Here is a 26,871-nt window from a genome sequence, read left to right as displayed (position 1 = left end):
GCATGTTTTTAGCGTCACCGGTCGGGCGTGGTCACATAAACAAGATATTTCGGTGTCATAATTGAATTAAAAACAAACTAAACCTCACTGTCATTTTTAAACACTTTATCATATTACTAATTTCGTTAAAATATATTTTTAAAAGCACAGTCGCGACCAAAATATGTCCCGGTGGTAATTTCACCCCCACCTCCGCCTCCAACATAATGGAACTGCCCAGCGACGGCGTTGACCAATCACAACAAAGTGTCTGAAATTCAAACAGATCAACGGTAGTCGCTTTTGGTGCACTCACGTCAACGGACTAGGCGTATTTAGGTTATTGTCATTTATAAGCAATGTATTAGCTACTTTTTTGTTTGTTTGTTTCATTAGAAACAAATTCGAAAGACAAAATGACTGAAGAGTCGGCTGTGACCGTTTCTGTTCGAGTCCGTCCGCTTATTGCGAGGTAAGTAACCGAGCAGTCCAAATTTAGGCTAACGTTAATTTACCCGATGCTAACACTAACGTTAGCCTGCCAGGCGTTTTATTTAAGTCTGTTTTCAGCAAATTACCGTAACTAGTGGTAAACCACATTGTAAACGCCTCAATTTGTAACGTTATTGGTCGTGAATTAACGAAACCTAAATTAACGTTATAAGTTAACTTAGCAGTGGAGCCACAAACGTGTCGTGACGTCCTTTTCGTCTGAATGGTGTTTAATAAGATCAACTATTCTAAAACATTTTTCTGTAGGTGATCATTTGTTTTGGCTTCATCCATCTCTACAGCGAGGGTCGATCAGGAGCTATCGTCCAGTAATATAATCTCCATAGGGAGCGAGGATGGCGCCAGTGTTTGGCTTTATTTAGCTCTGAAGCGGTACCGTTAACAGACACTGACCCAGGCTGTCACACTGTGACGTTATTTTTTTTTTCAGCCCCATGATCGCCTTTGTGCTGAAACTTTACCTGCTCTCAGCATTATGACGAGTGGTTTGTTGCTTATAATTTCAAACCATGTATCACAGGCCGATTGAGACAAACAAGGCACATAAAGCCAGGAAGGGAGGAAGCCCACACAGGCACAGGGAGAACAATGACTCCTCAGAGAAAGACGTCAGGTCTGGGAATCAAACCTAGAGAGTTGTGGGTTGTGAGGGAGGCAACAATGTCTGAGCACTGTCACTGTACCACCGAGCTGCTCCAATTGAATTTAATCCCTAAAAAGTCTAATTACCAGTAATTGTTTTCCATCATTTTTTGTATGTCAGCAATTCTATGGGCAGTGGGCACATCATTTTTCATTTCATCACCAGCTGAAATTATAAATGCACTTTGAACATTTTTAGATCAGACCCTTGCTCATACTGTGAACCTAAAAAAAATGCTTCTGTCCTGTGGAGCTGTGCATGACACATACAACTGTTTCATGTTCTACTCCCAGTCTTTGCTCATAAAATCATTCAGGATGTATTCAGCCACAGATTCATCTCACAGAGCGATGCCAAACATTCTGCCTTGAAGATGTGCAATTAGATAGTCTGTTAATGTTTACATGTATATCTTGAATGAATCTCCTGTTTACAGGGAAGAAGATGCTGCATCGGAGAATGCAAAGCCTCCCCATCATTTTTGGAAATGTGATAAGAAATCAATTCAGCAGATTGATGATGGGAATCCCACCAAGAGCTTTAGTTTTGGTATGTATTTCAACATCTAGGATTGAGAAACATGTTTACCAGAAGTTGTGATTCATTTGAGCCATTCAGAGTCATCTAAATGGAAATGTGCCCTGTTTGCAGACCGAGTGTTCACTTCTGATGAAACAACCAATCAGCTGTACCAGACCATTGCAAAGCCTCTGGTTGTTTCCACTGTTGCGGGATACAATGGTTTGTAATAGAAATTATAGTGAGACCAATTTGTTGTTGTTACATCCTACACACTTTAGCTGTATGGTCCATACTGTAATTAACTTTGACGTTGTGTGTATGCTCCACAGGAACCATATTTGCTTATGGGCAGACTTCCTCCGGAAAGACTTTCACCATGATGGGGAGTGACCATACTCCCGGAGTGATACCTCTGGCTGTAGAGGATGTCTTCCAATCCATTAAAAATGTAAGAGTTGTATTAGATGTTTGTGTGTATCAGTTTGTTGCATAATGGATTTTTATTCTAACCAATGGTTTGTGTTTGACTAAAGTTTCCAAAGAAGGAGTTTCTTCTCCGAGTGTCTTACATGGAAATCTACAACGAGACCGTGACTGATCTGCTGGTTGACACCTGGAAGAGAAAACCACTGGAAGTTAGAGAGCAAATCAATGTAAGTGAGCTATTGAGTTTAAGTTTGGAGCTCAGTATGTTTTGCCGACATTCAGTTTAGATCCGTTGAAGTGGAAACCTGATTAATCTTACCAATCAGTTGCTACAACCTGGAAGAGCAATGTGTCGGACACCAATGATTAATTTTTATACATTTTTATCAAAATTTCATCGCTATATTGTTATAACAGATGCGGCCTCCTTCATGTCTACTCATCTCTTGCTTGGCCAATAGACTTTACATTTACCACACCATGCAAATATGACTGACTTATGACTGAAGTTTTCCAAATATAAAAAATCTGTGGATTAAAACTTGGAATGGAACAATAACCGACCCAGACCAAGGAGGTCTTTGGGGAAGAAGTGTTATGGGCTACAACAAGGGACTTTTTTGGGGGGGGGGGGTTGCTGCAAAGCTGTCTCTGATGGATTAGGTAGATTACTGGAGAAGTGACTTAAAATAATACTGTTATAAATTCCTTGTGATCATATTTCAGAATATAATACACAAAAGCAAAACTCACAAAAAAACATGTGCTTTCTGTTTTACATGATCATGATTCTGTTGATAATTACCGTCTGCAGAAAAACATCTATGTGGCTGACCTGACTGAGGAGATGGTTGTGTCTCCTTCTCAAGCCCTGGCCTGGATTCGGAAAGGAGAAAGTAAGAGCTGAGATAATTATACAACATGAGAATTATTATGTTTCCCCTATAATGATTTTACTAAGTCTTCCTCACATTTACCTCTTCACCGTCACTTCTCTTACTTTTCCCTGTACGTCCTTTGTAGAATGAGGAGATGGTCAGGGAGGATTTTATGCACTGGTTGATGACTCAGAATGCCAAGATAATTTTAGGTTTAGTCCTACTTGCGCTCTGTCTGAGTGAAAATCATAAGTAGCCTGCTGATATTGCTGATAGTGTGGAATTTCAGTGGCAGTGCACACATAACCCAGCAGCAGCAGTGTGCAGCTGCTCAGTGAATCTAGAAGATGATGCGCTTTGTGATGACCAGATATTCAAATCCATCCATATTCAAAACCTGCCTTTTGTAGAGAACCGCCACTATGGAAAAACAAAGATGAACCAGCGGAGCAGCCGCTCGCACACCATTTTCAGAATGGTAAGCAAAACCCCAACATTCATCAACGTGTGGTATTCAGAGGAAATGTGGATTTGACGTGATTTTGTTTTCCTCAGATTCTAGAGAGTCGAGAAAGGACTGACCCAGCATCAGGTGAAAATGCAGATGGAGCCATTATTGTATCTCATTTGGTAAGCTTTTGATTTTTGGTTTGTGTTCTGTCTTTGTTCACTTTGCTCTCTTGTACTGTGTTGTATTTATTCTTTGTTCACTGGCTTCATCTTGTAGAATTTAGTGGATCTCGCTGGATCTGAGAGAGCAAGTCAAACAGGAGCTGAAGGTAAGACGCATAAATTAATGGGTTATGAAATGCGTTCTCTAGCAGACCTGATGTGTTGTCAGTGTTTACTGTGTGTACATCACAGCGTATCTGCTTTATGTTTTGTCTAAGGTGCACGTCTGAAGGAAGGCTGCAATATCAATCGCAGCCTGTTCACACTTGGCCAAGTGATCAAGAAACTGACTGATGAAAACCAGGGGTGAGTAAACATGGAAACTTCATGAACTTGTTATCATTTGGGGAAACATGAATTTACACATTCAGTAACTCTTTGAGTCTCACTGCTATATCTCTATTCATTTTTCATTTCTTTGTAACACTTACCAGATACTGCCATTGAGAGATGATAAAGTGGCTTCTTTATATTTGTCAATTATACTATTATTATATTTAGAGAAGACAAAGCCGAGATCCATGCTTAATATTCAGTTTTTAGAAGTGGTGATAGAACGGTTCCACCCATTCTTTCTCTAAGGCCAATTCTAATGCACATTATTAGTGATCATGGCAACGGATGCTGCCCCAAGCAGACCCAGATGTAAACAAAATGTTGCACTTATTTGTTGTGACTCCGCCAACAATTTGGCCGCATCACGTGCATGAATGTAAATAACCTAATTGCCTTTTTGGCATGTTCATGATTGGATGAAGGAATGATGGGCTGTATCTCATTGTCTCTCTTCAGGGGTTTCACAAACTACAGAGACAGTAAGTTAACACGCATCCTGCAGAACTCCTTGGGTGGAAACGCTAAAACAGTCATCATCTGTACCATCACTCCTGTCGCCCTGGATGAGACCCTCAGCACCCTGCAGGTTAGTTCCCCGACGCTGGCATCTGAGTTTGCTCCTGTGCTCGGGTGTGAACCACTACAGAAATGTTGACCACTACAGTCCGTGACGTTGATCCAAAAAAAGATGATGGTTAACAGAACGTTTCTTTTTTTAGTTTGCCAGCACTGCAAAGAAAATGAAGAACGATCCCCATGTGACAGAGGTGTCTGATGACGGGGCTTTGCTCAAGCGGTATCGCAATGAAATTGTCGACCTCAAGCGACGGCTTCATGAGGCAAGCGTCGTCACCCATTTGATTTTTCCTCCGCCACGTTCTTTCTTGGCCCATCACAGTATCACTAACCTGAGCGAACAACCTCCTCCGACAGGTCTCGTCAATCACGCAGACCACAGTGACTCAGAAGGAGGAGCTCTCCCAGCTGCTCCAAGAAAGGGACCAACTCCAGAGAGAACAAGAGGACAGGATCCGAAACTTGACCAACCTGATCGTCACCAGCTCCAACCTGGTTCCTGTGAAAAAGGTATCCAAGTCGTAAAAATGCAGCTGAAAAAAATGTCGGTCTTTCTCGTTTTTGTACTGACAGCTGCTCTGTTTCCAAGATGCCAAAGCGCAGAGTCACGTGGGGAGGGAAGATGATCAGACTTTCCCGTCCATCTGACTGCGGCCGCGGTCCGTCTGACCTCAGCTTCGCAGAAGCTCGGAAGAGGAAAGCCGACAACTCCTGTTTGTCTGAGCTGGCTGAAGGTGAGATATTCGCACTATGAACCATTAGTGGTATTATTATTCCAAATGAGCTGCATTGCATCTGATCATGGCTTTAATGTGCGCACGTTCTATCTCAACAGATGACGAGGACTTTGACTCTCAATGGCAGATTCCTGATGAGCCATTAGATGAAATGGACATGAGTCAGGCCTCTGTGACTACTCGAAGCTTTGGAGACAGGTAGATATCTTTCTGTGAAGAGGCACATTGTAATTGAAATTTTCAAGGTAGAAAATGAAATGCCTTTAATGTCTCAAGACAGGAGAATATACAATATCATCAATTAAGTTTTGTTTTTCTCTGTTTAACTGATGCTAGAAGTGGATATGGATAGTCTTGTATAAAAGGACTGTGACGCTGTGATAATCTGTCCATCCATTGGCTATGCTGCTTATTCATGCAAGGTTCTCACTTGGTCAAATGACTGACTGGCCCAAACTGTCATAAATTGAAACTAGGGGTGAGACGAGATTTCGTCCCACGAGATCTCGCGCGATTAAACTCGACGATATTTCTCGTCGCGTTAAAAATCTGTCTCGCGAGATTTTTTTTTTTTTTTTTTATGTTAAAAAATGTAAAGCAGAGTTTCCACTACCAGTTACCATTACTTTGCACCCCTTTCCACTACACAGTTATAATTCTACTCGACTTGGTTTAGGTGCTTTTCAGTCACAGCTGAGTTCTTCATTCCTCCTCAGTAAAAACAAAACTTATCAACCAGCGCATGGTCCAGTCATATATTTTGTCATTGTAGTTTTCTTAAAGCAGAAGTAAGTGGTCCGGTCGTTTTCGCTAATGCTGCGTTCCAGGCAGGCTTTTGAAATCGTAAATTACAGCTTCAAGTCACAACTTACGACTTTGTAGCGTTTCAGGCAACCCACTCCTGTTTTTCCGACCTGTTTTACCGGTGAAAGTCACTATAACTGCCACTCGTAACTTCCGACCGGTGAACTCGTACCAGATCGAACTGGTACGACTTCACGGTCGGAAAAATACGAGTTTCCTTGAACGCACCGAAAACAGCTCCTCGTTCGCTACGTCACCACATTCACGGCATTCCTTGGCTGCACACACAGCGCTGTGGAGTTTTGGATTTTGTATTGGATAAGTTAATGAGGGAAACGATAAATCGTTTTCTCTTCGGCTCAGAGCAGAGCAGAGTCACTGACAGACCCGTGTTTCGGTCCAAACACTCTATGTAAGTGATTGCTGTCGGAAGATATAACTATTTAAGACTTATATTAACACAAATATATCAAGTACTTCTCGGTTAATAAAAGTCTGTTGGTCCCGTCCTATATCTCGTCTCGTGAGATGAGTGTATCGTCACACCCCTAATTGAAACTGAAAAAAACAGTGTACACCATGTGGCTTTACACTGCAACGCCATGAGTCCTGGTCTGTGAGTATTTGTAGGTAGTTCACAGTGTATTTTATCTCTTTACCAGCCCTAAAGTCTGCGGGTGCCCAGATCAGACGCGTGGGTTTTCAGAGAAGCTGTCTGACCTGGAGTTGAAGCTGGAAAAGGAGAGTCAACAGAAAGAGGAGGCCATGACAGCAGTGGAAATGTTGAACAGCAAAGTGGCCGAGCTGGAGCTGCAGCTACAAACGGAGGTCCAGCAGAGGACCGAGGCCACGGAAACCACAGGGATGTTGCAGTTGAGAGTGACCGACCTGGAGAAGCAGCTGGAAGACCAGAACCATGCTCTGACTGAAGGTTTACAGGTGCAGTGAGTTTAAATATACCTGCTCTGCAACTCCACACAGCCAAATTAGCTCCTTTTGCTCCTGCCATTGCTAATATGTCGACCTTTGTTTTTAGACGAGAAGAGACTTTGCAGAAACCATCCAACTGTGTGAAACTCTAGCTTCAGAGAAGGTAACTGCTGTGACCACCTCATCTCTCAAACATCTCTCTTCATCACCATCTCTTTCAGCCTGATTTGCATATTAGAGGAGAAAAATCCTGTTGAGATTTGAATTTGTTTCCTGGAAAAGGTCGTTAGTAAACCATAATTTAGAAACACTCAGTTTCTTCATCTGTTTGTCCACTTATTAAGTTCTGAAGTTGACTTTGGCATTAACCAGTGATTTTACATTTTAAATCACATAAAAGAAGAGGGTTACCACCAATAAATGAATATATTCACGCAGCCATGATATAAAAGACCATTTGAACTGTAAATGTTTTCTGCTGAAATGTTTCCAGGACATGTTGGTTGCCGAGCGAGACTATCTGAAGGAGGAGATGGGCATGTTCGTAGAGCAGACGGAGATTCTGGAGAAAGAGAAAACTGCTCTGTCACGGGAGCTGAAGGAGAAGAGAGAGCTGGATGAGTTCAAATCCCTGGAGGAGGACTGCTGGACGGAGGAGAAGGTAAAGCTTTCCTTTCATTCAGACCCCACTTGCAGTGAGGGATTGATATCCTGTTTGTTCCCTTTGTTTATTTCTACATTACTAAATATGTTTTTCATTACAGGTTTTTTTTTTAATTATCGTATTTATTTACATTGTGTTCATTTTGTCTATACAAACTTGCAGAGCCAGTTGCACAATGAAATCTCCAGCTTGAAGAATGCAAAGGAATCCTGTGAACTCCTTTGCGAGGAGCTTCAGGTGAATTCACTGCTCTGGTTTATTACATCATTTTGTTGAAGGAATTTGTCATTAACAGTACACACACTGTCTTTAAAGCCTTTATCCATTATTGTGTCACATTGTTTCACCCTGCTTTTTCCATATTTGTTAGACAAAATGGACAAATTGTAAATTCTGAAATAAAAAATGTTTGAGTTCTGAGATTATTTACATGCTGGCCTTCAATTGTGGAAAATGTGTCCAATATTTTGATTTGTATGTTTCATTTTTTTCTAGAACAAAGTAAAATCTCTGTCTGAGGACCTGAAGAGGAAACATGAATTTGAAGAGGGCCTACAGAGTATGGTACGTGTCTGTGTGGGTGTGTGTGTTTATGGTTTTCTTTTCACTTGTAAATATCAGACATGCAACATAAAGTCATCTAGGACAGAATGTTTTAGCAGAGAGCTACTATAACCCCGGAGCTGATGATAAATGTCCTGGAGGATTTAGTGACTTTTCTTTACCAAAGTGTTTCTGATCATCTTCACAAATATCTTTACATCTGTGAAATAATATTACATTACTCAGACATAGCTTTAAATTTGTTTTACTGACATGACTGTCAGTTCAGTTTTAGAAAAGCAGGTGACCTCTGACGTTATGCAGTCTAATTCTGTCATGTCGTCTTCCCACAGAGCAACCAGGACCTGGCAGAGGAGGTGACCAAGCTCCGTCGCTCTCTGGATGATGCAGAGGGCGTCAGCAGGGATACAAAGAAGGAGTGGGCTTTCCTTCGCAGTCGAAACATCTTTCTGGAGGAGACGAACGTTAGTCCAGTTAACACTTTGAAACCTTTAAAATCTAGCTGATGTGGAGATCACTGACACTGCAGGGCAGGCCAAAGGCAAATGGAGTGTTTTAGTGCGTTCAGGAAAAGAGCAGAACTTTAGTTCTTGAGTGTCTATTGTGTAGAAAACAGTGTCATTTGTTTAAATAGAGTGGGACGTGCATAGTTCGTGACAGGACATACAAAGTGAACCTGTGTGATCGACAGTTTTCACAGCAGCCTCAGGTGAAATGGTTACACACCTGTGCTAAATGGTGTGTGTGTGTATAATATAGAGTTCATTGTCCTCTCTCCAGGTCACATTGACTTCCAACCACGGCAAGATGGAGGCTGAGGTGAACAGCCTGCGTTTCCAGCTGGAGACGGAGAAGTCGCGCTACAGACAGATGCAGAACGACCTCCAGAAAGAGCTGAATGTCGTGTTCGATGAGAACTCCAAGCTCACCACTCTGCTCGATGGCAAAGTCCCAAAAAGTAGGCGTCGAAGCTGCAGTGTTTATACAGTGTAGCCCACTGTCTGTCGTACACATGGATGTGAGTTGTAAGATGTTCTCTGTCTCCAGATTTGATCGACAGCGTGGAACTCGAGAGGACAGTGTCCAATCTGAGTAAAGAGCTGGCGGCGTGTCGGGAAGTTGAAGCAGCTCTCAGAGCACAGCTGGAGGAGCTGCCCTCACTTCAAGAACTTCCTAATAAGGTGGACAACCAGATGAAGCAGGTAAGTCCTTCAGACGTCCGTACTGGGTGGTGTCAGATGATAGTAACAGTAACCCTGTGACTTGATTGTGTGCTACCTCAGATTTGTGAGATGACCGAGGAGCTGTGCACTCTTGAGGCCGAGAGGGACGGCCTGTTGTCGGCCCAGACTCAGGGTCAGGAGGACGCTCAGCAGCTCAGAAGCTCCCTGCAGACGTCTCAGGATGAGATCTTGAAAATCCAAGCTGATCTGAGTGCTGCTGCTCAGAGGGAGGAGGAGCTGAGGCAGCAGTGTGCCGATGTGACACAGCAGCTGGACTCACTGCACTCAGACCTGGAGCGCTCTGATTCTGAGAAGAGTCAGCTGATGGCTATCAATGAAGAGAGAGGCTTGAAGGTAATCTCGAGAAACTTCATCCTTTTTTTTTTCACCCATCATGTCGCCTAAGGGGCTCCGTAGTTGTGAGATCAAAATCCAAAATCACGATTCAAATTCGATAAATTGTCCAACCTCTTGGATGTTTCTAGCTGAGCCAGCTGGATGAAGAGCTGCAGGCGCTGCAAGCTGAGAAAGACACTCTCCTGTCTGGCGCTCAGAACTCGTCAGAGGAGACGGAGAAGCTGCTCTCCACCGTGGCTTCCCTAACTGCTGAGAGAGACCAGCTCAAAACAGACCTGCAGGAAAACGTGGAGATGGTCAGTTAGCATGAGACAGCTTTACAGTTAAAATGTTAACATTTATTAACCTCCATCAGATGTTCCTGGATTTTGTGTTTTGTGTTTCTCTCTGCGTATCGTAAAGGAGCATATTCTTCATCAAACAGATGATTGAGAACCAGGACGAGCTGAGGACAGCCCTGGAAAAGAACCGAGAGCAGAAGGAGCTGATCAGAGAGTTGGAAACTGCACAAACATCCACACAGGATGGGAGTCTGAATGAGATGAGTGCACAGCTGGAGGCCAAACAAACACAGGTGACAGTTTCTTAAAGTATCAGGACAGGAAGCTTTTGACTTTGTAACCTTTGGAGTTTAAATTCTGTTATATGCACTGCTGAACAAACACAACAAAATTTACTTTAGGATTCTGGTTCAATCTCACGTAAACATGAAAATGTTGCTGTGTGTTCTGCACAATTCTAATGATGAATCATTTTGAGACTGCTACAGTTTTGTATCTCTAAACAGCTTCAATAGAAATTGAGCTTGAGGTTGAAGGGTGTTATAGTCTGACCTGTAGAACTGTATCATAATCCAGGAGCCTCACATTTTGTTTGTATGTCTATAATGGATCTAACCATCACTGATTTAACCCTTACACTTGAAATGGGAGCCACAGAACTTCCCATTTCATAATTCACAGACGAGCTGCGACAGTCACACTGATGTTGGTTTTTATTTTTTTAAATACAATTATACAGATTGAGAGTGTGACTGATGAGTTGGAGCGTGTGCAAGCAGAGAGAGACAACCTGCTGTCGGAGAGGGAGAACAGCACTCGGAGCTCCACAGAGGAGATGGAGAAGCTGCTGAGCAGAGTGACGTCTCTGAGCGAGGAGAGAGATCAGCTGCAGGAGACACTGGAGGGACTGAGACAGGAGAAGCAGCAGCTCAGAGAACAGCTGGATGACAGGATGGAGACGCAACAGACTGAGGCATGTCACTCTGAAACATGTATTATAGATCCTGTAACAGTAGTGGTGATTGGACATTTTTATTTCCACATCTGCACATGCACATTGATGGAGGGAAGATATCTCTTTCAAAAGCAACACATCACACAATGACAGGGCACAGTAACTACAAATAAGTGAGACCAAATCTCCACCACAGCAGCATGAGACCTGTCTCTAATGCAGACACAATGTTTGTTATCACCTATGGGCTGCAATATGGCTGCAAAGATGTTCTGTAGCCATCACACACTAGAAGCATCCAGTGTTTCCTTAGGAGATACATTTTTAAAACAAATCTTTCACTGCTGGGGTTTTTATGTGTGTATGTTTCATTCGAACAGACAAAGACTCTGAGTGAACAGCTTGAGAGAGCTCGAGCAGAGAGGGACAACCTGCTGCTCGAGAGGGAGAACAGCACTCAGAGCTCCACAGAGGAGATGGAGAAGCTGCTGAGCAGAGTGACGTCTCTGAGCGAGGAGAGAGATCAGCTGCAGGAGACACTGGAGGGACTGAGACAGGAGAAGCAGCAGCTCAGAGAACAGCTGGATGACAGGATGGAGACGCAACAGACTGAGGCACGTCACTCTGAAACATGTATTATAGATCTTATAACAGTAGTGCTGATTGGACATTTTTATTTTCACATCTTCACATGCACATTGATGGAGGAAAAATATCTATTTCTAATTATGTAACTGGAGATGATTAGGGGAGAGTGGGGTAATTTGTGCCATGGGGCAAGTAGTTCCACCCCTGTTATCTAGAAAACCATAGAAGAAGTTGGTCATGTGACCACATATTTTTGAAGGGGCATCCATTTCACTCATCCTATCAAGAAGGGAGACACATGGCTTGAGAGGAAAGCACATTTATGTTCAAAAAACTAGTTTTTTCCCTCTAAAGTAAAATTTCTATGATCAAGGTTTTTTGATTGCCGTGTTTGAACAATTATAGATAACTTTGAAAACAGTCCATACATGTTTTAGTGCTTTATTAAGCTACACCATGAGTCTATACAGTTAGCATGATGCCAGCCCAAAACAGCTGGGGAATCCTTTTTTCTCAAAATGCTGGGCTTGGGGTAATTTGTGCCAAAGGGCCTGGGTTAAGTTGTGCCAGTGGCAGTGCTGTCTGTGTATAGGAGAAACATGGCAGTGGCACGGATTTGCTTGAAACTTAACATGTGTGATGAGGGACCGCCCCTGAACACACCTGCCCAGTCTGGTTGTGCTCGTAGCCTGGTGGATGAACAAAACGTTGTGTTTCTTTGCGCCACAGCCCCCAGCGTGCCTCAGGCCCCCGCGACAGCATGGGGACAAGCGAGGGCCCGATCATCGCTGCTTCTGGCTTTAATTTTGTATTGAATGTCTTGCTTTTATATAGCATTATCATTAAATGATCTGTTTTACTTCAATTATCAATGGCACAATTTACCCCAGTGTATTCTCTCTAATGGCACAACTTACCCCGCACCGGGGGCAAGTTGTGCCAGAATTTTTTTTTTTTTTTCTGAAGCTATATTTCTGAAACAGTTGATTTAAGATTCAAAGTGATTGTTCCCAGGGATGCACAACATCCTAAACTATATGTACATATATTAGTTGGGGGCATTATTATAATCCCCTTGCTTTAAAGGCAATTTAAGTAAAAATTGGCACTACTTACCCCGCTCTCCCCTATAGATAATCACATGTTTTTTTTTTGTTGTTGTTGTATGTTTTCTTTGAACAGACAATGAGTCTGGGTGAGGAGCTGGAGAGAGCTCAAGCAGAGAGGGAGAACAGCACTCGGAGCTCCACAGAGGAGATGGAGAAGCTGCTGAGCAGAGTGACGTCTCTGAGCGAGGAGAGAGATCAGCTGCAGGAGACACTTGAGGGACTGAGACAGGAGAAGCAGCAGCTCAGAGAACAGCTGGACGACAGGATGGAGACGCAACAGACTGAGGCATGTCACTCTGAAACATGTATTTTTGATCCTATAACAGTAGTGGCTATTGGACATTTTTATTTTCACATCTGCACATGCACATTGATGGTGGGAAAATATCTCTTTCTACTGATATAATTGGAGATGATCACATGTTTGGTTTTTCTTTGCCACTGAAACAGTAGCCAGAATGTTAAACATGTGGACAAAGCATGACAATATTAAAACAGACAAGCATAGCAGCACATAGCTATTACAATAGTACAACCAAAACATCACACAATGACAGAGAAGTACAACCACAAATAAGTAAGACAAAATCTCTACCACAGCAGCATGAGACCTGCCTCTGATGCCGACACAGTGTTTGTTCTCACTTGTTAACATGGCCAGCAATATGGCAGGAAACATGTTCTGTAGCCACCACACACTAGAAACATTCAGTGTTTCCTTAGGAGGGATATTTTAAAACAAATCTTTCACTGCTGGTGTTTTTATCTATGTATGTTTCATTTGAACAGACAATGAGTCTGGGTGAGGAGCTTGAGAGAGCTCAAGCAGAGAGGGAGAACCAGGAGGAGCTGAGGGCGTCTCAGGAGAAGATCAGAGTTCTCCAGGATGAGATCTGCGTGTTGAGGAGCGAGAAGGCAGAGCTGGAGAGCAGACCTCAGAGTGAGGGAGGAGCAGAGAGAGCCCTCCAGGTACAAGAACTTCAAACTCAGGCAGGGCTCAACACTCAGAACACACAGCGAACCTGCTTTGTTGAAAAGCTTGTTCATGCTCGTATGTTAAATTCATGACCTTCCCAGCATTTTCATTAATGACAATGAGATGTTCCTCCACAGATCGAGAGTGTGACTGAGGAGTTGGAGCGTGTGCGAGCAGAGAGAGACGGTCTGCTGTCGGAGAGGGAGAACAGCACTCAGAGCTCCACGGAGGAGATGGAGAAGCTGCTGAGCAGAGTGACGTCTCTGAGTGAGCAGAGAGATCAGCTGCAGGAGACACTGGAGGGACTGAGACAGGAGAAGCAGCAGCTCGGACAACAGCTGGACGACAGGATGGAGATGGTGTGTTGATATTTTCTGTTTGACTGATACTTCATATCTGATGAATCTCAATCTCCTGCCTGAGAGCAAGAAGGATGCACAAATGAGCCAAATTCAATATATTTGGCCATACAGATAAAATTTAACTCAACTTCTTTCTCATCAACAATGACAGACTCAAACTGTTTGACCTCAGCCTGATGTATCTTATTCTCATGAACCATAAAGCTTCACTGCAGTTCAAAACGTATTAAACCCACTTTGTAATACACATTCCTCAGTTATGACGAGTGCATTCAAATTGCAAAAAACTACACTTGGCAGCTGCCTTACAAAATTACTGAAACATTTTGAGAGGTGGAACATGTATATCTGTGAGCTGTCCCTAAATATGCAGGTCATATGGGGAAAATGGGTTCAGCTGAGAAATGAGGTCAAAGGGGACAGGGACATGATCTGACGGACAGACTCGTATGATTTGCGTCTTTTCAGGGGATTTGTTGGGAGTAGTTAGGACCCTCGGTTGATGTCATTTAATTCTGGACTTCCTTCACAGATGGAGCAACTTCAGGCTTCTCTGCAGGCCGTCACTGAGCAGAAGAGCCAGCTGGAAAGTGATCTAGAGAGTCATAAAGAGAAGGTGAGGGAAAGGGTTTTTTATTTATTTATTTTTGGTCAAATTGAGATCTAATGTTTTGGGGTCTACGTGGGGCAACACCATCAGTGATACTGAAGATTTCCCCTCTTGTATGGGAGAGTGCAGATGTTCAACTGTGTCTTTAATTTTAGACCACAGAGACTCTACTGGAGCCACTACAAGAGCAGATCCAGAGAAACCTTGACCTGGAGAGGCTAAACCAAGAGAGACAAGCTCAGCTGGAGCAGGAGGTTTGTTCTTTCCAGTATATGCTCCCTTTTGATCCTTTTCACAGTGTCCTGACATCCTCTTACTTACTGCTGGGGTTTTTATGCGTTTGTTTCATTTGAACAGACAAAGACTCTGAGTGAGGAGCTGGAGAGAGCTCGAGCAGAGAGGGACAACATGCTGCTCGAGAGGGAGAACAGCACTCAGAGCTCCACGGAGGAGATGGAGAAGCTGCTGAGCAGAGTGACGTCTCTGAGTGAGCAGAGAGATCAGCTGCAGGAGACACTGGAGGGACTGAGACAGGAGAAGCAGCAGCTCAGAGAACAGCTGGACGACAGGATGGAGACACTACAGACTGAGGCATGTCACTCTGAAACATGTATTATAGATCCTATAACAGTAGCGGTGATTGACATTTTTATTTAATTTCCACATCTGCACATGCACACTGATGGAGGGAAAATATCTCTTTCTACTGATATAAGTAGAGATAGATAGATCACATGTTTTTTTTTTGCCACCGAACAAACAACAACAAAAACATAATGAACATTAGAGAGCAGCAGTAGACAGAATGTTAAACATGTGGACAAAGCATGACATTATTAAAACAGACAAGCATAGCCAGCACATAACTATTACAATAGTACAACCAAAACATCGCACAATGACAGAGAAGTACAACCACAAATAAGCGAGACCAAATCTCTATCACAGCAGCATGAGACCTGCCTCTGATGTTTGTTCTCACCTGTTAACATGGGCACCAATATGGAAACAAAGATGTTCTGTAGCCGCCACACACTAGAAACAACCAGCGTTTCCTTAGGAGGAGTATTTTAAAACAAATCTTTCACAGCTGGTGTTTTTATGTATGTATGTTTCATTTGAACAGACAATGAGTCTGGGTGAGGAGCTGGAGAGAGCTCAAGCAGAGAGGGAGAACAGCACTCAGAGCTCCACAGAGGAGATGGAGAAGCTGCTGAGCAGAGTGACGTCTCTGAGCGAGGAGAGAGATCAGCTGCAGGAGACACTGGAGGGACTGAGACAGGAGAAGCAGCAGCTCAGTGAACAGCTGGACGACAGGATGGAGATGGTAAGAACATGGGCCTAAGTTGTATATTAAGATTCTGGTATTTTCTGTACACTTTTTACACTTTTATTCAAATACTGAAGACTATCAGATGTACAGAATCAGAAGCTTTCTCCGGACCTCATTGGCAGCCGATCTGAAATTGCAGTTTGTTATGATAATAAAACTCACTTGAATGCCAATATTTAGTCTAGTTAAACAATCTGAAAAGAATGATGTGGAAAGTGATGATAAAACATCTCCAGATGGCCAGAGCAAACCACGGCCACGTTCTCACATGTGTTTCCTCTGTGCCATGTAGATGCAGTGTGAGTTGCAGCAGCAGCAGCAGCAGCTCAGCTCTGAGCCTCTGTCACTGAGAGAGGAGCAGGACGCTCAACAGCTTGAACAGGTCAGATCATCATGTTCTCCCTCTTACACCTGGTTGTCTTTATTATTTCATTTATTTCGCCGTGCTCAACATTGAGCAAGACTTTAGGAAACAAACACGGGCTGACTTGGCGCCTTTGGAAGAGAATTATTTCTGCATGCTGGATGCTCTTTTCTTAATAAGCAGATAAAGGACCTAGTGAGAGAATCTGAATGATGTTGAAGATGTTAATAATCCCTCCATGTGCACCCCAGGTCCAGGAACTGGAGAAACGTTTGGAGGAAGCTCTGGCAGAGGGGAGCCAGTTGAAGTCCGACCTCCAAGAAAACGTTGAACTCGTAAGTTTTATTTTCACCTTGGTTTTGATTAATATACACTGACGTTTTCAACAAAACACTAAACTTTATTTCTATAGCATCACTCATAACATGAACTGAAAGAGGTGCTATCACAAGGCAACATACATAAAGATGTTAAAGAAATAACTAAATGAAGCAATGATGTTGTGAGAAAGTAGGAGATGAACTCTCAGAGGATACTGAAGATTAAAATCACGAAACAATGATTAATGCATCTCAAATTAAATGCGTAGCTGTTTCTAACTGAATGAATAGAGGCAGACTCCCTGTAGTTTTTGCACTTTATTCGAGGTCCATTTAACACTGTGAAGCGATCTACAGACATTTAGAACAAACCGTGAGTTCAAAGACGTGAATACAGGGTGGTGTAAACTTTGCTGTGGTGTGATGTGTTCCAGATGATCGAGAACCAGGAGGAGCTGAGGGCGTCTCAGGAGAAGATCAGAGTTCTCCAGGATGAGATCGGCGTGCTGAGGAGCGAGAAGGCAGAGCTGGAGAGCAGACCTCAGAGTGAGGGAGGAGCAGAGAGAGCCCTCCAGATACAAGAACTTCAAACTCAGGCAGGGCTCAACACTCAGCACACACAGCGAACCTGCTTTGTTGAAAAGCTTGTTCATGCTCGTATGTTAAATTCATGACCTTCCCAGCATTTTCATTAATTACAATGAGATGTTCCTCCACAGATCGAGAGTGTGACTGAGGAGTTGGAGCGTGTGCGAGCAGAGAGAGACAACCTGCTGTCGGAGAGGGAGAACAGCACTCGGAGCTCCACAGAGGAGATGGAGAAGCTGCTGAGCAGAGTGACGTCTCTGAGCGAGGAGAGAGATCAGTTGCAGGAGACACTGGAGGGACTGAGACAGGAGAAGCAGCAGCTCAGAGAACAGCTGGACGACAGGATGGAGACGCTACAGACTGAGGCATGTCACTCTGGAACATGTATTATAGATCCTATAACTATAGCGCTGATTGACATTGTTTCCACATCTGCACATGCACATTGATGGAGGGAAAATATCAATTTTGACTCATATAATTAGAGATGATCACGTGTTTGTAGCCGCCGATAGAGCTGAAGGACTGGATGGAGATGGTGTGTTAATATTGTAGTGGGGCTGATGGGACATTTTTATTTAAAGTTGAGTTAATTTCCCACATCTGCACATGCACATTGTATATATATATTTTTTTTTTTTGGCTTTTCGTGCCTTTATTTGATAGGACAGTTGAGAGTGTGACAGGAAATGGGAGGCAGAGATGGGGGGAATGACATGCAGGATAGGGCCGCCCGACGCGGGACTCGAACCGGGGCCGCCTGCAGCGAGGACTATAGCCTCAACACATGGGGCGGGTGCTCTACCAACTGAGCTACACAGCGCCCCTGCACATGCACATGCACATTGATCTTGGGAAAATATATTTTTGCTCATATCGTTACAAATGGTTATGGATTATCAGGTCTTTCGCCACCGATGTTGATCATCTAGAGGTGCGATCAGCTGATCCACAGCGGCACGCATTGCAAAAAGCATACATTTTTAGTGTACTACATCACTGTTGGAGTCAGACTCCAGTGGTCAGTAGAGGAACTGCAGCCTTTGGTGCATGGACTGCAGCCTCTGAGGTTGATGTCTGTTTGGCACTAAGCAGATTAAATGTCACCAGTGTCTGATTTGTTGATGAAAGTATCGTAAGGATTGAAATGAATAATTGACCGACATCTGCTTAAACAGATGACACACCTGAATACTTCTTTACTGGCTGTTGCTGAGCAGAAGAAACAGCTCGAAGATGATCTGCAGCAAGAGGTGGGAACTGGGCATCACTATGATAATACGTTCTTAATAGTTTTGTACTTTTATCTGGTTTTTATCTGGTTTTTAAGGTTTTCTTATTTGGTGGATACTCATTGTCAGTTTTGTTTTTAATGTATGCATTTTTTTTTTTCCTAATTGTTCTGCTTCATGAATGTTTGTAAATCAGGCTGATGTGAGAATATTTTTTCTTTAAGGTTTCCACTTCACAAAAGCTCCTTAAGTCGGTCCAGGAGGAGCTGAGTGAACAGAAGCAGATGAACTTTGACCTGCAGAAGCTGAGTCAGGACAAGGAGCACCTTCTAGATCAACAGGTAAGTGTCTAACACCCCACAGTGTTATAAATGGCTAGAATAAACCTTTCTGAAACACAGCAGGATGAAACTTTCATTGTTCTGTTTGTCATAGATAAGGACTCTGACAGAGAAACTGGAGAACGCTGAGGCAGAGAGAGAAAGTCTTCTGTCAGAGAGGACAGCTCCACAGAGGAGATGGAGAAGCTGCTGAGCAGAGTGACGTCTCTGAGCGAGGAGAGAGATCAGCTGCAGGAGACACTGGAGGGACTGAGACAGGAGAAGCAGCAGCTCAGAGCGGAGCTGGAAGAAAAGATGGAGACGCTACAGTATGAGGTTTGTGAGAGAGAAATGTGCATTGATACAACCACATCCACAACTCAACTGTACGTCTTTTCGATCGGATGCAGGTCTCTAAATCTGAAATTAAATTAATGTTCAAAATAAACATACACAAAAAATTTACAAAATCTAATCCGATTTATCAATCAATTGGAAACAACTTAAATGAGGGATCTGACTGCTACAGTATAAACACAGGTGGTTATTGTGTTATTGTGTGTTCCAGATGATCGAGCACCAGGAGGAGCTGAGGGCGTCTGAGGAGAAGATCAGAGTTCTCCAGGATGAGATCGGCATGCTGAGGAGCGAGAAGGCAGAGCAGAGAGCCCACCAGATACAAGAGCTTCACAATCAGGCAGGACTCAACACTCAGAACACACAGTGAACCTGCTGCCACGCTGGCTGCTTTGTTAAAAAGCTTATTCATGACCCTCCCAGTATCTGAAATTACAATGAGATGTTCCTCCACAGATCGAGAGTGTGACTGAGGAGTTGGAGCGTGTGCGAGCAGAGAGAGACGGTCTGCTGTCGGAGAGGGAGAACAGCACTCGGAGCTCCACAGAGGAGATGGAGAAGCTGCTGAGCAGAGTGACGTCTCTGAGCGAGGAGAGAGATCAGCTGCAGGAGACACTGGAGGGACTGAGACAGGAGAAGCAGCAGCTCAGAGAACAGCTGGATGACAGGATGGAGACACTACAGACTGAGGCATGTCACTCTGAAACATGTATTATAGATCCTATAACAATAGTGGTGATAGGACATTTTTATTTCCACATTTGCACATGCACATTGATGGAGGGAAAATATCTATCTTGACTCATATAATTATGATTTTAGAGCTGGACGAAAGGATGGAGATAGTGTTTTGATATTTTCTATTTGACTGATACTTCATATCTACTGAATCTCAATCTGCTGCCTGAGAACAGAGGGGGTTATAAAGTTGCACAGATCGTCAAGGCTCTTGAGCAAAATTCATGATATTTGGTTATACAGATAAAATTCAAGTCACATGTTAAAAAAATAAGCAAGACCAAATCTCTAGATCATGCACCACAGCAGCATGAGACCTGCCTCTGATGCAGGCAGAGTGTTTGTTATCACTTGTTAACATGGGCAGCAATATGGAAACAAAGATGTTAGTAGCCGCCACACACTTGGAGCATCCAGAGATATGTTTAAAACAAATCTTTCACTGCTGGTGTTTTTATGTTGAACAGACAAAGACTCTGAGTGAGCAGCTTGAGAGAGCTCGAGCAGAGAGAGAGAACCTGCTGCTCGAGAGGGAGAACAGCACTCAGAGCTCCACAGAGGAGATGGAGAAGCTGCTGAGCAGAGTGACGTCTCTGAGCGAGGAGAGAGATCAGCTGCAGGAGACACTGGAGGGACTGAGACAGGAGAAGCAGCAGCTCAGTGAACAGCTGGACGACAGGATGGAGATGGTAAAAATCATCTGTACATCTGTGCAGTTATGCAGTGCCATTGATAACCCAACAGCAGTTACTTAACCCAGCACTACTCTCTACTGTCTCCTCCAACCACAGATCTCAGACATCCAGGAGCAGCTGACGGTGCAGCAGCAGTCTGAGAGAGGAGAACATGAGGTAAGTTTGCAAGAAAATGCTTTGCACCTATTTCCTGCTGCAAAGTGTTAAAGCAGTAGCACCATCCATTCAAAAACTTATCATGTTATAGCACTGTCACATTTCCAGTGTACAAACATTTGCTCCATTCCCCCACTCACTTCTGCTGAAGCCCAACAAGAGACACAACAGAGAAGTGCGTTTAACCCACATCAAAAGCATGACATATTTTTCTCTTCCATTCACTGTGAGCCTGACTTTAGAGCTGATATGTGCTTTGGAGAGTAAATGATTGTGATGATTGAATACCTTTGTTTTTCAGTTACTGGAAAACAAGGCACAGTTTTCATTAGTCTGTTATCCAGCATCAAACAGGACAAGCCAAATTATAACGTGATACCACATCATCATCATCATCATCACTGAGAAATGACAGTGATGTGGATCTGGTTCTGGTGGATGGATCATAAAAAATCTATTCTATTTATTTCATTTAAAAACAATCAGACAAAACAGATCTTAGGAAAAGTATGTGATGATAATAATATGACAGACAAACAAATAAAATAGACAAATACATGAAATTGGTTAAATGCTTGGAAAGGAGAGGAGCTGTGTCCATATGACAATGGTGTTATAGATTTGACCTTTTTTTTTTCTTTCCTCTCCTCAGTTGCAGCAGCTGAGTCGTGTGGATCAGGACTCGCTGTCCTCCAGGCTGCACAGCTCCACTGAGCAGCTTCAGGTAATGTCACCTGTCAACTGATCAAGAAGCACTGATCAACACATTTAGTGTATTTGTTTTTCAAATGAACCTTTCCATCAAGGAGAATCTTCTGTTGCTCTGAGTGATGGGCATAACAGTACACTCAGATGTCACAGGAGTAAACATTGACATGAATGAGCTCCCGCCCCTCTCTTAGAAACATCACAGTTAGAACAGCTGTAGTTTGGTAATGGTTCAGACTAGAGGTCTGGAGGTCTCAGCTTTTTGACTGGAGAAATGGAAAACATGAAGCCAACTTAATTGTGAAAAAGTATTTTATTGAATACCTTTTTTGTTAATGTTTTTTTTTTTTTGCTTATTATGTTGCTTCTGAAGTTATTATTTTGTCCTTCCTAATCAAACACATGACAATAAAGGACACTGCTGACCCTGCTGAACTGCTTTCATTGCAGGAGTCCTTCAGAGGTTTCCAGCACTTTATTGACACCTGGCACAGTCAAAACTCCGCGCCTTTGGACAAGTCCCTAAGGATCCAGTGTTCCCTGAAGCCTCATCAGCTGAGCTCTCTTCCAAAACCTGCCTTGGATTCCTATAACGCCATCTGTGAACTGGGACTTAAGACTGTTCAGAGTCAGCGAAGCATTGTGGTATATATCAATATTTCATTTCAGATATTTTATAGAGGTCTCATGCCTTCTGATCAGATGGTAAACCCAGAAATCGCTGCTGTCTGTTTTCCAGATTTGTCCGGATCAGCAGGCCAAGAGCTACAGGAAGCTGTTCGAGGAGCTGGTGAAGGAAGACCTGGCCGTGTTTGAGGAGAGGCGGCTGCAGGATGTGCTGCTGTGCAGGGTGCAGGCGCCCAGCTACTCTGTGAAAGACACAGACCTCAACGCCCTGTGGGAGCACAGACTGACCGAGCTGCTGGACAAGAGACAGCTCTATCAGCAGGTGAGTGTGTGCTGCTGACGGACAAGCCATATTTTTAAATTATCATCACTGTCATGTTTTTTGTTTTTTTTTAGTTTAGCTCTCTTGCCATTTTGATTATATTTCAGTTAATTGTGCAGTCCTACAGCTCACTCGGGTCATGATAGTGGAACCTGTGACTTTTACATTACAGTATCTTCTGTGTGTTAATTCCTCCAACATCGCTGAACTCTAACTCTGTTGGTTCTATAGAAAATGGCCGTTGTTCTGGAGAAGCTCTGGGCCTACACGTCGTCCGTTCCCATCGAGCTGTCAGCCGAGGTCAGAGAGAGAAAGAGGTTCAAGGAGCAGCTGCAGGCCATCTTCAGCACCCAGCCTGTCAGCTCCAGCCACCTCAACAGCGTCATGAGCTGTGAGCTGAAACGCAGGTCTGCAGTAGTTCACAGCCAGAAGAGATATTTGCAGGTAACGTCCAACATTATCTTCCTCCATGGGCAGGAGCAGGTTGTGTCTAAGTTTTATTGAGTGTTTTTATTTTTTCATGTGAATCCTAGTTGATGATTCTTTGTATTTACAAGATAGAAGCCCAATGTTTTATAGCATTGTGTGACCTTAACAGGGCACTATTTTCAAATCTCAGAGGGCTGATGATCACTAGTCAGTATCAAGCTGCAAATTTGCAATGTAGAAACACATCACACTGAAATCTGTGGAATATTGTCTTGTTCCCCTTAATAGTCTAATAACTGCTGCCATATTGGATAAGATGCTTAAGTGTTTTTTGTTTTCATATCTTTTTCTATTCTTCATCATTTAAAATTGTGTCTTCAAAGTCACCAAAATATTTGATTCTCCTGAGACCAGTAAAATAATGTGTTTTTTATTTATTTTTATTTTTTCAGGCCACAACATTTTGACCATTTTAGTAAATATCCTGGTTTTACACATGTGATGGCAGTGTGTATGATGCATTTTCCAGTGATTTTTAACATGATTTAGCTAATACTCTTTTTTTTCGCAGCATAGCTGGTTGTCTTTCTAACATGGCCTCGTCTGTGCACCTCTCACAGGGCTTCATCGGTGAACAGAGTGGTCTGTTTGAGGAGCTAATGGAGCTGGAGGCTCAGGCTCATTCTCTGCTCACAGAGGAGAGAAGCAAAAGCGCCACGCTGCTTCAGGCACTGGAGGGAGCTTCCCTGAAGACGGAGCTGTCCCTGCTGAACGACAACCAGCAACTTGTTGTTCAGCTCCAACAAATGCAAGACAAAGTCAAAGTATGTCTGTTTTTACATCTCTGTGTATCTGAAGTGTGCAACATGGGTTGTGTGAAGTAGTGTGCTGCACACACCTCTTATCATGTAGCGTAGCATGAACAGGTCTTCATATTCAATATTCTTTGTTCAGCAGTTCATCTCAAAACAACTGGAGGCCGTGTCTACCGTCATTTCTTAGCAGCTATTTCTCTGTTTTCCAGGCTCTGTGTGCAGAGAACAAGCAGCTGGAGGACGCTCACATGACCGCCAGCCACAGGGTGTCCAACCACAAAGAGGCCACCCAGCTGCTGCAGACAGAGCTGCAGGATAGCCGTGCACAAGTTGAGGAGAAAGAGAATGCGATCCAGACCCTCAGGAGCAAACTGCGAGAATCTGAGGTTTGTCCAAAGATTATAACGACCTCTCGTGGTTGTAAAGGTCTTCTGTCTCAGAGTATGATGCTATACTCAGAGCTCATTTATTGCAGTTATTCGTTTTTGTTCTCGAAGCAGGTGATTTTTTTAACCTACATACATTCATATGCTGATTTTGTTTTTTGTCTTTTTCTATATCAGAAAAATAAATCCCCTAGCGCAGCAGAGCTGGAACGACTAAAGACTAAACTGTTCAAAGTGGAGGTGGAGCTGAGTTCAGCAGCTGATAAACACCGAGAAGAGTAAGGATCATTTTAAGGCTGTGTTTTTATCTTGTCTTTGCCCAGGAGGCTGTTGAAATGTCAGGTTATCTCTGCTGGTCCTCAGAATGTGTTAGCAGACGGTCACTTTCCTCAGCACAGAAGGGTTCATTTGTGGTTTGCCGACTGATTTTGACTGTGAGTTTTTCCTCCTCTCAGGATCCGGGAACTGAACACAGTGCTGAGTGAAAGGGAACATTCACTCCGGAAGCTGAAGGAGACCCTGAGGCTGTCACAGCAGCAAGGAGAGGAGTCATGTAAGTCGCTGCAGGCTTTAACATAGTGACTGTTTCATGACACGATTGTAGATGAGACGCCTCTATTAGAAATACTTGTCTTCCATTAAATCTCTGTTGATCTCACAAATGCCAGAATGTTCTTAAGACTGATCTTTAGTTTTACTAAGGCAGGCTCGTGCAGTTGAAAGAATCACCATATCACCCTCAAGGTGAAACGTTGAACACATTACAGCTGTTTATTTCCACAAAGATCAACGCGATGATCATGTGTCGTGGTGTTTAGCTCAATATTTGGTCTGGAGCTGCTAAATGCTCCACTATTTTCTGTCCTTTTAATGCTGCACAAAGCACCTGCTAATAGGGCTGGGTGATGTGGTCAGTAATATCATTATATTTTTTAGACTATTGACAATACACCATATACCGGTATGTGGAGATACTTTTTTAAATGTCTTCAATTGGACTTAATTTAGCAATTTGATGCATAAAGAGACACACTAGAGGTTTGACTGTGTACTGTGCATACAGTACACAGCTTTCTGAATCAGTCTGTCCCCCCTCCTCTTCAGTTACCTTTTCCAAACACAGATAAACTCCCTTTGGCGCTCCACGTCCCCACAACTCCTCATCTACGTCACACATACGAAGAGTTCTCTGCATGGGTGGAAATACAAACTGGTGTAACGATGTGAAATGAGCAGGTGTTAACTGCAACACCAACACTAATGTCATTCTGTTGAATGTAGTCCTGCAGGGCGAGGACCTCCATACTAAACTGACCAACCCCAGAGGTTTGGTGATCAAGAGCAGCATCCTCCTGGAGAAGACCAAGCTGGAGGAGGAGGTCAAACAGCTTCAAGTGAAAATAGCTGAGCTAGAAAGGTAAAATAATCCGTTTTTAATCTAGAACAACTGGGACATTTTTTTTCTCGGCTTGCCCTGAGTATCTCCTCCTGTGTCTCTACAGCTTGGCTTCCAGTCAGCAGGTAGAGATCAGCAAATGGAAGAGCAGAGCCATCAAGCTAAAAGTGAAGAGCAAACCCGAAGGGGACAAGTCCACATCCCCCAGCAGTCCCAACAAGAGGGGACTTCCAATGACCTCGGACTGCGCCAACTTCCTCAACTCCCCTAAGAAGTTTAAGGTTACTCCCAGGAAGCTGCTGGACTCTCCCAGGAAGCTGCTGGACTCTCCTAGGAAGCTGTTGGACTCTCCCAGGAAGCTGCTGGACTCTCCCAGGAAGCTGCTGGATTCTCCGAAGGTCTCTCTGCTCGACTCCTCCAAAAGCAGATTCTTTGATATGGGCGGGAGTTCAGAGATCCTGTCCAGAACTTGTCCCAAGCAGTTCTTTGACAACTCCAGCCTTGGCACCATTCCTGGTAAGTGACCACCACAGCTTAGCTTTATCGTAGCTCAACTTGTCTGTTACTCTCTCATAACACTGTCTGAACACCTTAAGGACCCGAGCCGATTGTTCTGCCAGAGGATGATGATGATGATACAGCAGCTGGAGAGACGGGTAACTGCTGCTTGTGTTTGAGGGATCACTGGTTCATTACTAACAAACACGAGGGGAGATGGGACTTCACCTGTCGGCCACTGAGCTTTAAACATGACTGGTGCACAGCTAACTTCACCTTTCTATTTTTAAGCATCCCTTCACTGACCGGCTTCCACTCATTTACTGAACAAGGTCAAAACTTGGAATAAAGAAATCCAGTCCAAATCAAAACACTTTACAAAGTCTTAATTACAACTTAGCCCAAACTGAAATTGCTGAACTTCAAACCTTCTACTCCAATAGTCCTGCGACTGATCCCCCTTCAGAGTCACTTCAAAGATTGTTTGTGATGCTGTATCACTGCATTTAAAGGGACATGTCTCTACTTGTAGAGGTGAACAGTATGGACAGGATAAATACAGGTTCATATACATGCAAACAGTCAAATGACTTACCATCTCAAATAAGTTGGAGACTCAAACTTTTAAGATACTTCCTCATTATTTTTTAATAAATTAATCTGAAACTCTATATTCCTACTATTTTGCCTTGGCTTACAGTTTCTGTTGTTTTCTCTTTGTCTCAACAATTCTGTGTTTTTCTTCACCTGGTGAAAATGGGTTTCCATATCACAACACTGATCACAATAATTTTTACATTTAAAGATGTAGCGACTGAAATGTAAATCCACAAGCCACTATAATGTCTTGCTATAAAAATGTCAACCATGTTTTGTCTCATT

At 43.3% G+C, this 26,871-nt stretch overlaps 1 protein-coding gene across 1 annotated transcript; it reads left to right on the top strand.

Annotated features, from left to right (window-relative positions):
- Positions 1–269: 269 nt before the first annotated feature.
- LOC146961903 (uncharacterized) lies at positions 270–26,353 on the top strand. The gene is given in 58 exon segments (XM_085771720.1): positions 270–451; positions 1,572–1,684; positions 1,787–1,876; positions 1,987–2,105; positions 2,191–2,310; positions 2,898–2,979; positions 3,372–3,439; positions 3,517–3,591; positions 3,689–3,740; positions 3,852–3,939; positions 4,426–4,555; positions 4,689–4,808; positions 4,903–5,055; positions 5,135–5,279; positions 5,381–5,480; positions 6,749–7,025; positions 7,123–7,179; positions 7,510–7,677; positions 7,843–7,917; positions 8,176–8,244; positions 8,577–8,708; positions 9,025–9,202; positions 9,292–9,446; positions 9,528–9,821; positions 9,953–10,120; positions 10,249–10,398; positions 10,845–11,078; positions 11,441–11,674; positions 12,831–13,043; positions 13,547–13,726; positions 13,871–14,092; positions 14,628–14,711; positions 14,861–14,959; positions 15,063–15,296; positions 15,832–16,032; positions 16,331–16,420; positions 16,654–16,737; positions 17,157–17,318; positions 17,442–17,675; positions 18,489–18,563; positions 18,767–18,883; positions 18,978–19,049; positions 19,052–19,198; positions 19,431–19,559; positions 19,676–19,909; positions 20,425–20,646; positions 20,749–20,808; positions 21,461–21,532; positions 21,967–22,161; positions 22,256–22,465; positions 22,697–22,909; positions 23,515–23,718; positions 23,919–24,095; positions 24,273–24,373; positions 24,551–24,648; positions 25,377–25,512; positions 25,598–26,007; positions 26,088–26,353. Coding segments are annotated over 58 exon segments (8,628 nt in total). The 5' UTR covers positions 270–395; the 3' UTR covers positions 26,339–26,353.
- The last annotated feature ends 518 nt before the right edge of the window (positions 26,354–26,871 follow it).

Source organism: Trachurus japonicus, chromosome 24 (assembly GCF_045865225.1).
Source record: "Trachurus japonicus isolate A0001 chromosome 24, Traja_1.0".
NCBI lineage: Eukaryota > Metazoa > Chordata > Actinopteri > Carangiformes > Carangidae > Trachurus > Trachurus japonicus.
Note: the sequence above shows the minus strand (reverse complement) of the source record. Positions and strands in the feature narration are given on the sequence as shown.